General features: G+C 50.3%; 1 protein-coding gene across 1 annotated transcript; it reads right to left on the bottom strand.

The window, feature by feature from the left end:
* Window positions 1–56: 56 nt before the first annotated feature.
* LOC114640085 (orphan sodium- and chloride-dependent neurotransmitter transporter NTT5-like) lies at window positions 57–9,057 on the bottom strand. The gene is made up of 11 exons (XM_028789013.1): window positions 8,802–9,057; window positions 8,533–8,690; window positions 8,325–8,451; window positions 8,058–8,236; window positions 6,209–6,319; window positions 5,821–6,062; window positions 2,539–2,725; window positions 2,040–2,241; window positions 1,738–1,897; window positions 1,235–1,400; window positions 57–971 (listed from the first exon to the last, which is right to left on the bottom strand). Exons 1-11 carry the CDS (start codon window positions 9,055–9,057, stop codon window positions 510–512), a joined length of 2,250 nt encoding a protein of 749 aa, XP_028644846.1. The 3' UTR covers window positions 57–509.
* Between the last annotated feature and the right edge of the window lie 1,496 nt (window positions 9,058–10,553).

Here is a 10,553-nt window from a genome sequence, read left to right as displayed (position 1 = left end):
AGCTCACTAGGAAGTGCACGTGTGTGAGAGAGAACACTGTACACATCACTGATGTGTGTCTTCCACAGCCTCATTTATTGACAGACACCACTGCTGTCTTGGTGTCATCTGAGATGGCCACCCCGGGAGGTCGGCCACACTTCTGACAGGCATGATGGCTAGGCAGAGGTAGAGGGACCTCTGTGTCTCTTGGTAACTGGGACTGTGCTGGATGCCCATCTGGGCACACCAAAATTGTGTCCATATCAAAGAGGTGGGGGCCCTGGGCCCTGGGCTCTGCCCTGGGCACAGTGTCCAGTGCTTGACGGTGGACTTCTGAGTCATCCATGGCCGTCTGAGGTCCATGGGGGCTACCACAGAAGTCTGGGCTGGGTGTCTGCATGCCCATCTTCTGCTTTCCGCGGGGCCGGTACTGGGCTTGGTGCACATCACCGGTTACCAAAACCAGATAATGTGGCCATTGCTAAGCAGGGCTCTCATGAGCCTTTCCTTCACAAGTCTCAAGCCTGTCACTTCTCTCCAGTGATGTAGAAGTCAAGACCACCTTCCTGGAGGCCAGTCTGCTTTGATGTCTCAGGGACAATGAAGGCCACAGAGCCACCATGAGAGCCAAGCGTGGCACCGGGGAAGCTGAAGCTGGAGAAGACTTCACTGTCCTTTTTTGTTATCAGGATCTGGGGTTGAAGGAGGGCCTCTGGGGGACCCTTGCTTTGGAATAACGCCTTGCTTTTCTCCTGGTTTCTGAGGGTGAGTTTCCTCATGGGGTGCACAGGCCACTGGGTGACTCTGTTGGGCACTGTAACTGTCTTTTTGGAGGACAAAGGCTTCTCTAAGGTTTCACAGCTGTTTTCGTCATCCAGATACCACCAGTGCTGCAGCGGGTACATGGGGATCGGCAGCAGCGCCAGGATGCTGAGGAAGGTGACCCAGCCTAGGGCTATCTTCTGGTAAGGCCGCTTCACTTCCTGGTTCTGGGGACAGGGATAGTGGGCCACAGGGGTTGAGGCTCAGTCTGGGTGCAGTGTCCCCAGGTCCCGGGGGATAGGATACACAGGGTGAGGGCTCAGTCTGGTTGCTCTGTCTGCAGGGTTCCCCAAGTCCCTGGGGTAGGGTAGGAGATGTAGGATGGGGGCCTGTGTCTATGTGCTTGGGATCTGAGGTCTCCAGATCCCTGAGGGTAGGAGATACAGGGTGGGGTGCTGGGACCCCAGGTACCCACAAGCAGGGGCCATACCATGCTATTATTCCAGGAGACATAGTAGAGGGATTCACTGTGGCAGAGATTCAGGAAGTAGATGGTGAGCAGGGCCAGCAGCATAGGCAATGTCACGTAGCTCCACAGGAAGGTGAAGGGTGCCCACACCAGGCGGCCCAGCTGACCGAACATCTCAGCCCTAAACCTGGGTGAAGGAGGGAACTGTCAGGACATCTACAACCTTGACATAGAGAGAGCTTCCATCTCTGGTTCTCTCAGACACTCCTGACACTTGGTGTGGGGACCAGGTCCTCCCTGGACCTGGAACAGCTATGTTATCACCGCATGAGAACTGTTCATTCCACTGGACTGTACCACTACAGTTCTTGGCCTTCAGTGTACTTGAGACTGCATCTCCCTGTAGGATCTGTCTGCTGTCTGAGGACCCATGGGGTGGGGGCCTATGTCCTGGGAAGACCTAGGATGGACTTAATAGCTAAGCATCCCTCCTACCCCTCCACCTCCCCAAGACTGGAAATCACCTCTTGACTCCATAGACCCAAGCTAGAGAAAGGTTCTGGATCACCACAATTATGATGAGGACCATAGGGACCAGGTGGTCATCGAACAGGAACACCACGTAGCTGCCAGGGCGGCTGGAGAAGACGAGGCTGCCCAGAAGTCCTCCCAAGCAGACGAGCGCTAAAGGTCAAAGTGGATTGGGCCACACGGGTCTGAGAGCCACACAGGTCTGTGAGCCACACGGGTCTGTGAGCTGGGGTCCCTGTCAATGCTGGAATACTTGGGGTGAGTATGGGGAAGGTTACAGGGTATGGGTTTTTACCTGGAACCAGGTTGGGACGCTTTGTGAAGATAGAGATACTTTTCTGCAGAGGAAGTACGATGCCCTCCAGGAGTGTTATCATGGTACCCAGACCCATGATAGCCAGAGACATGAAGAAGATGATGGCCCAGAAAGAGGAACCAGGAAACAGTGAGATGGCTTGAGAGAAGGCCACATATGGCAGTCCAGGGCCCTCCATGAACTGTGGGGGAGAAGGGTTCGGAGGCAGTGCAGTATCTGGATAGGATAGGGACGGTGCAGTATTTGATTAGTAATGTCTTTTGTGGGTAGAAATATGACACCCAGCATGGAAGTTTGAGGTCGAAGTGTTGAAAGTTAGCCTTCCTTGGCTGGGTGACCTGGGTGACATTCATTTTCTGGGTTGTCTGATGTAAGCCACAGTGTACCTGTGGTACATGGATATGGTGGCTGGGTGGTGATTATCCGTGCAATTGTCTCCTGAGAGGCTGCCAGGCCTGGCGTCCCCTGACAAACATACCTTTCCCTTCTCCACCAGGAGGCTGCAGGACAGGGTTAAATGGAGAATCTTATTCCGTAAGTTGCCGGGGAGCTGGTTGATCCAATCTAGGTACTCCTGTGGGGATTTGTGGATGATATCTTTGGGAGGCGAGGCGGCCTGGGGTAGCACACCGTTGGCTATCAGGTTGAGCAGATTGGAGACACTCCTGACAGGGTTGGAAGGGAAAAGAAGACAGGTAGAGAATGGACTGGCTCATCAGCCATCACCATCCAAGGAGAGCGGGGACCAGGTATGGTGGGACTGTCTAGGAAGCATGCTGCCATGGCTCTGGCAGTCCACACTTGAGGGGCCCCATCTTGTGCAAGCCTCTTTGAGTTGTGAGGACTCAGCAGGGTCCTGACACAGCACAGGGGCTGCACGGCCCCGCAGAGCAAGCTTCTGAGCTTCCTTTCCCATTCATTTGTTTGCATTTTTGCTTTGGTTTGGTTTTGTTTGCTCATTTTTTGAGACAGGGTTTCTCTGTGTAGTTCTGGCTGTTCTAAAACTGGCTCTGTAGACCAGGCTGGCCCCAAACTCAGAGACCCGCCTACCTCTGCCTCCCAAGTGCTAGGATTGAGGACATGTCCCACTACCACTTGGCTTTTTCTTTTTTTTTTTTTTTAATTTAAAAAAGATTAAAAGAAAACATAATATCTCAGCAGTTCAGAGCACTCGCTGTTCTTACAAAGGACCTGAGTTTTGTTCCCAGAAACCACATGACAGCTCCCGGAAGTCTGTCCAAGTCCAGCTCTTCAGCTTTCCCTTGCTTCCTGCATGCAAGCAGTGCACATGAACTCATACAAGCACAGACCGATACACATAGATAAAAATTTGAAAAATTTGTTTTGAGACAGAGTCTCAGTATGCAACCATGACTGGAACTTGCTGTATAGTCCAGGCTGGCTCCCCTGCCTTGCTTCCCATGGACTGGGATTAAAAGCATGTACCACCACCGCCGCCGCCGCCGCCACCGCCGCCACCACCGCCGCCGCCTCAATGACTTCCTTTTCTTATAAAGCTATTAACTGTATCACAAGGATCCTAGTCTAGTTACTTTGTCTAATTGTAACCAACACTCTCAGACATCTGCCTCTGAATAACATACAGCTTTGGGGAGTAAGCTTGTAATACATGAAGCCACAGACATGCAGCAGTAGTGAAGCCACGGACACGCAGCAGTAAAGAAAGTCCTTGACACTAGTGCCTAGTATGGATACTTGGATAGCTAAGCTAATTTTTTTTGATGAAACCTTATGTACTAGGGTCTCAGATTGCAATCACACAGTCATGTCTTGGTGGACATGGTCAGTCAACACTTGGGTCACTGTGAACAAAGCGGTGACGGAAGTCTGCCAGCTAGTGAGCAGTGGCAGTGGACTAGGAGTCCCAGTGCAGGTGTGATCTGACTTTGAGCTTTCCATTGCTTCCCATGCACCGACTCTCACAGTTTTCTGTTTCAATTTTTCAGTCTACTTGGTCAATTAGTGGCCCTGGCAGGTACGGCGGTGTGATCTCATTGTGGCTTGACTTTCAGTTTCTCAGATGAGGACAAGAGACTGGGATCAGAAGTTCAAGGTCACCCTCAGCTACCTAGACAGGTCAAAGGCAGTGTTGGCCATACCAGGCCCTGCCTTTAAATAAAAACTCAAAGTTCTGTGGCCAGGTCCCTTGCCATCCAAACCTGAGTCTGTACCACACAAAAGAGAGAAACAGGCTCCACAAAGCTGTGTTTGGGCCTCAACAAGCGCGGGCATGCAGGCGTGCACAAGCATCAAATGAACAACAGACAAAAGCTCTGGCTAAACCCAACTTTCCCATCTTTGACATCCTGATTGGAAGGAAAACTGTGCAACTGTTAAACATCTATGAATGTGGGGCCAGAGAGATGGCTCGGCGGATAAGAGCACTGACTGCTCTTCCAGGGTCCTGAGTTCAATTCCCTACAACCACATGATGGCTCAAGATCATCTGTAATGGGATCCATCGCCCTCTTCTGGTGTGTCTGGACAGCTACAGTGCACTTACATAAAACAAATAAATCTTTTTTAAAAACCTATAAATGTTACAACAACTGATGAAAAAAACAAACCAAACCAAAAACCTCTAGGCTCATGAATTTGAAAAAGAGCAAGGCGAGGTGTGTGGGAGAGGGTGGGAGTGGAAAGGGAAGGGGAAATGAGGTAATACTTCAAATAAGAGTTGCCGTATGCAAAACAAACTCCGGTGCTGTGCCCACTGTGGTGGTGCACACCTTTATTATTTTGTGTGTACAGGTGTTTTGTCTATGTGTGTATGTATGTGTACCCCACGTGAACAGTGTCCTCAGGGGCCAGAAGAGTGTGTTGGATCTCCTAGGACAAGAGTTATAGATGGTTGCGAACCATCATTTGGGTGCTTACAAATAAACGCAGGCCCTGAGCACCCACTGTTCTTGTTTTATTTTTGCTTTTTTGAGACAGGGTTTCTCTGTGTAGCCATGGCTGTCCTGGAACTTGCTCTGTAGACCAGGCTGGCCACAAATTTCACATATCCACCTCTGCCTTGCCAGTGCTGGGATTAAAGGCTGCAGCCAGTGTTCTTAACCACTGAGAAATCTCTCTAGTCCTGGCACACATCTTTAATTCCAGCACTTGGGAGGCAGAGACAGGTGTGAGGCCAGCCTGGTCTAATTTTAATTATGTGAAGTCCACACTAGCCATGGACAGACAATGACACCCAGTTTCAAAAACAAAATAAAACAAAACAGCCATGTGGTACTGGCACATGCTTTAAATCCCAGCACTTGGAAGACAGAACAGTAGACCTTTGAGAGTTTGAGGTCTCTAGAACAAGTTCCAGACAGCCAGGGATACACAGAGATACTCTGTTTCAAAAAAAAAAATGAAGAGGAGGAGGAAGAGGAGAAAGGGAGAAGGAAGAAGAGGACAAAGAAGAGGGAGGGAGGAGGAATCGAACAAACAGCTAAACTCTAGGGCCAGGCTCCAGCCAGGGCCAGCAAGGCTGGGAGGAAGTTCAGATACCAGCACTTCCTAAGACATCCCGGCTCAAACCATCGATGCCAACGAGTGCTTAGCAAGGTGGGGCCAGCAGCCTTGTGGGGTAAATAAGCAATATGGAAATGCTCCTTGGCTTCATTTGCGGTTCCTGAGACTGAGGATAAGGTAAGGCGGGTGCTATCCAGAGGTTTGCTTAGCAGGACGGTGGGGCTGACGATAGCTGAGGTGGCCCCTCCCACCCTGGCTACCTGATTATGTCACCCACCTCTCAACACACATAGAGCTGGTGGTTGTGCTCCAGAAGCCCAGCACGAGGAAGGTGACAGATGAGCTCAGCAACGAAGTCATCAGGTTGACCATGGCCACAAGGGATGCCCACTTGATGTGGTTCTCACCTCTAGTCTGGTAGGAGGAGAAAGTTATGATGGTGCCCATGCCAAGGCCGAGGGAGTAGAGAACATGGCCTCCAGCCTGACGCCATGCATCCAGCGATGCCAAGATGGAAAGCTGTGGAAGACAGAGGCATTTGGAGTGGTTTCTTGAGTGAGGCAAAAAGAGGGGTGAAGGCCAGGCAGAGGGACAAAAGACGAAGTGAGGGATGAAATGAGGGGCCTGGAGGGGGGGTGACAAGGAGTCTGGAGCCCCAGCCTCACCTCTGTGGTCACCAGACGCCAGAGGCTGGACCTCACACCTTTCAGGATGATAATGCGGATGAAGAAGCAGAGGAGGAGTAAGTTGGGGAACAACATGGAGAAGAACATCATCTGGCCGGGTGGGTCAGGAGAAGCAGGGAGGAGGGAGACAGAGAACACATTAGCAGGGGCCAAGTAGCTCAGCGGGATGCTGTGAGGAGGGGACAGGGGACAGGGAGAGTGAATCATTGCAGCAGGGCAGTGCCCGAGGAATGCCACCCAAGGTTGTCCCCTGGCCCTCATGAGCTTGTGCATACCCACCTGCACACAAAGAAGTCCACGACAGGGGTCTTCCAGCACCCACCCTGATGCCAACCTCCCAAACCACATGGCAGTCATGCTTCTGTCTCCAACGTCTCTCCTGTTTCTTTTCTTTTTTACCTACAAACCCTCCCACCCAGCCTCAGGCCCTGCTAGCTTCCTCCCTGCTATCCACCTTGGGTTTTGAGATGGGGGTCTCACAGGGCTGGAGCTGGAGCGTACAGATTAGACAAGGCTGGCTGGCCAGTGAGCTCCTGGAGTCTGGCGCCTGCCTCTGCTTCCCAGTCCTTGGATTCCAGGCATGCTACCATGCCTGCTTTTTTTATCTGGGTGCTGGAGATTAAAGTCAGGAACTCCTGCTTCTGTTTCTTTTTTTTTCTTTTCTTTTTCTTTCTTTCTTTTTTTTTTGTGGGTGTTGTTGTTGTTGTTTTGAGACAGGGTTTCTCTGTGTAGCCCTGGCTGTCCTGGGACTCACTCTGTAGACCAGGCTGGCTCTCAGCTCAGATCCACCTGCCTCTCTCTCCTGAGGCGCAGGGACTAAAGGTGTGCACCGCCACCACCTGTGCTTCTGTGTCAAACCATCTATGTCCCCACGGTGACTAACCATGTAAACCTGACTGGATGTAGAATCATCCAGGAGTCTGAGGCATGCCTCTGGGTGTGTCTGTGAGCTGTTTTAGAAGAGGACTGACCAATCTGGAAGGACCAACCTATTTATTTATTTATTTATTTATTTATTTATTTATTTACTTGGTTTTTCGAGACAGGGTTTCTCTTGTAGCCCTGTCTGTCCTGGAACTCACTCTGTAGACCAGGCTGGCCTCGAACTCAGAAATCCGCCTGCCCCTGCCTCCCAAGTGCTGGGATTAAAGGCGTGCACCACCACCGCCCGGCTCTTGGAAGGACCAACCTTAAACATACCTGTCTACACCCCCTGAGCCTGGAGCGCGATGGAATACAGAGAGGAGAGGAGCAAACCACCTGAGCGGCTTTGCTTCCTGCTCTGAGGGTGTTGGGTCCCAGCTGTGTGAGGAGCCACAGTGCCTCACGCTGTCACGCCTTCCCTCCATAGTGGACTGTATACCCTCAAGCCATGAGCCAAAGGAAATCCTTCCTCCGTGAAGTTATCACAGTGATAAGAAGAGTAATGAGAAGACACCCCTCGCACTGCGTCCACTAATCCTAGTGGAATCTATATTTGCAGGATTACATCAAGAATTAAGTGGTTTTGCCTCCAAGGATGTGCGAGGGAGTCCAGATGTTCACGTGGACACAGAAACCAGAACACACACACCACATATGCTACAGATGGGATGCTAGAAAGAACAGTTGTGCATACTAATGTGCACGTGGTAAAGCCTGGGAAGGCTGGGACCCAGGGTGAGTCTAAGAGAGGTGAGAGAAAGATCAAGTTCCTGCACAGTGACGGTAACCAGGAAGCTGGGTCACACAGCTTCCCTGAAGTGGGTATGGCCTCCTTTGTGGGACTTTTGCCGGGGACACTGGTGTCCCCGAGGCCCAGGAAGAAGGTGGCCATCAGGGCACTTACTAGCACTGAAATCTTTATCCTGATGACCATGGTGACATAGAGGAAGATCCATGTGGCACAGAGGCACAGGGTCACATTCAGGGCCAGAACCTCTATCCCTTCTTCTAGTTGATTGGAGGCTTGGAGGACAGTGTGATACCAAAAGTACTGATGGGGCTCCGCCCAAAGGCAGGAGAAGTCTGAGGAGGGCGGGGAGATTCACATACTTACAGGCTGGCTCACAGGGTGTCTCCCCTAGCTCTTGCATCCCTCTGTCCCTTTTCTCACTAGTTATACTGAAGTTTTCCACCAAGGGGCAGTGTTCCCAGGATAGGGGGTAATCAAAGGACTGGCCAAGGTAGAAGAGGCTCCAAGAGGCCAGGGCACTATTATACAGGATCACCAAGACACAAGCCTGTGGAGGAGAAGGTGGGTTTGAGGGGTCATGGAGGAGAGAGGACACTGGGGACTTGTGGCTCTGCCAGCTCACACCTACCAGCATGCTGGAGTAGCCCACACCACTAAGCCAGGGGACCAGATATTTCCAGGCCTGGATGTTGTCCATACGTAGCCACTGTCCTATGACCATCTCCATGTACATGAGAGGAATCCCCAGCAGTAGGAGGAGGATGAGATACATCAGCAGAAAGCTTCCTGTGGAGAGAGTGGGGGGCTTGCTCAGGCAGTTGGGAATCCCTTACCCCTTACATTCTTCCCTGGGGATCTTGACACCCCTTAACTTCAGAACACAGACCCAGGCCTCACCTCCTCCATTCTGGTGGCAGAGGTACGGGAAGCGCCACATGCTACCAAGTCCAATGGAGAAGGCCACCAGGATTAGGATATTCTCTGTCTTCTTAGCCTGGAAGTGGTTTGGGATCTTGGTAATACGGACCTCTCTGGTTTTGAAGCCCCATGACAGGGATGTGGAATTGTTACTCTTCTTGCTTGGTGTGTGCTCTTTCTCCAAGGGCTTTTCCTCCTTCTTAGGTTCTGGAAATTCTTCAGAGGATTGGTCCATGAGGTTCTCTGCACTGGCTCAACTCCTGAAGGGGTTTTGAGGTCACCAAAAACAGACTTTAGGGACAGATTTTTGTGTAGCATCAGCATCCAGAGAGGCACAGGGAAATGGAGAGCACAAAGTGTCTGCATCCTGGCTGAGGGACATAGAACCCTGTAAAGGTGGTTGCTGCCAAACCTGATGGACTGACGTCCATTCCTAGGACCCACATGTTGGAAGGAGAGAAACAATGCTGAAAGTTGTCCTCTGATCTCCATATGTGCCCAATGGCATGTCTGTGATACACTCTCACACACACAGCACAGTAAATAAAATATTTAAAAAGCATACATCATTGAATGTTTTGGTTTTATACAGCTTTGGGATACATACATATATATATATATTTGTTTGGAGACAGGATCTCATTAGCTCAGACTGGTTTTAAGCATCTTTTAAGTAGCTGAGGATGGTTTGAAGTCCCTCATCCTCCTGCCTTCACCTCCTGCATCCTGGGATTACAGTGTGGACCTCCATCCCTGGTTTTGCTTTATACTTTATAATTTAAAAAGAGGCAGGTGCTCTACACACATTGGTCAAGAAAAGACCATGTACTTCCAAACACATGTCATTTATGTCACAGAAAATACACAAAAAGAAATCACACATTTTTCAGTGGTGAGCACTATCTGGGTGTGACGAGGCGGGCCAGCCATTAAGAATGTACACTGTTCTTGCAGTGTTCAAGCTCAGTGCCCAGAACCCACCTTGGGCAGCTCATCTGTAATTCCAGCTTCAGGGCGATCTGACACCCTCCTTCTGTCCTTTGCAAGTAGGCACTCATGTGCACATACCTATACATAGACACACACACACACACAATTTAAAATAAAAGTAAATCTCAAACAATGAATGTTCATGTATGTGTTCATGTGGAGATCGAAGCTCACAACAGATGTGTCCCTCAATCGCTATCCATCTTACTGTTTTTCAAACAATGCTAGCACAACCTGGTTTTCATATTTAGGCTAAATTGGCTAGTTAGTGACTTCTGGGCATACATCTGTCTCCACTTCCTCAACCTGAGGTTACAGATCCTTGCCCCGTGCCACATACCAGGCTTTTATGTGGGTACTAGGCAGGAAACTCAGGTCTTCATGCTCTAATAATAAGCACTGAGCACGCTGAGCCCTCTCTCTAGCAGCTTTAAGACAGAATGATACACATTAACACTCTTCAAGGGCCAGAGTGCCAGCAGACCTAATTTACATGCACACACGGCTGTAGATATGGATATGCCTTATGCTGATCCTGAGATCGAAGACTCAGGCTTTTTCCTTACTAGGATACCCCAAGAAAAAGCCTTTGGTCCCATTCTACAGGCAGAGGGCAGCCAGTATCTTTTTTGGGAACAGAGCGGATGTCAAGCAAGGTTTCAACTTGTGGCTTGAGAAGGGAGAGTACTATTTGATAGGTGAGGTACCTCCTGGTTGATTTTTTTTTTAAATTGGGGTCAG

This window comes from Grammomys surdaster, unplaced genomic scaffold (assembly GCF_004785775.1).
Source record: "Grammomys surdaster isolate TR1022 unplaced genomic scaffold, NIH_TR_1.0 125769, whole genome shotgun sequence".
Taxonomy (NCBI): domain Eukaryota; kingdom Metazoa; phylum Chordata; class Mammalia; order Rodentia; family Muridae; genus Grammomys; species Grammomys surdaster.
This window is presented reverse-complemented; position numbering and strand designations above follow the sequence as displayed.

What these genes read in the sequence shown, in the direction of transcription:
- LOC114640085 (XM_028789013.1), bottom strand. Translation starts at nt 9,057, where the DNA reads ATGGACCAATCCTCTGAAGAATTTCCAGAACCTAAGAAGGAGGAAAAG. An exon ending in GGATAAAGATTTCAGTGCTA is followed by an intron (nt 6,320 to 8,057) that starts GTAAGTGCCCTG and finishes CCACCCGGCCAG; the next exon opens with ATGATGTTCTTCTCCATGTT. An exon ending in GGCGTCTGGTGACCACAGAG is followed by an intron (nt 6,063 to 6,208) that starts GTGAGGCTGGGG and finishes TGTCTTCCACAG; the next exon opens with CTTTCCATCTTGGCATCGCT.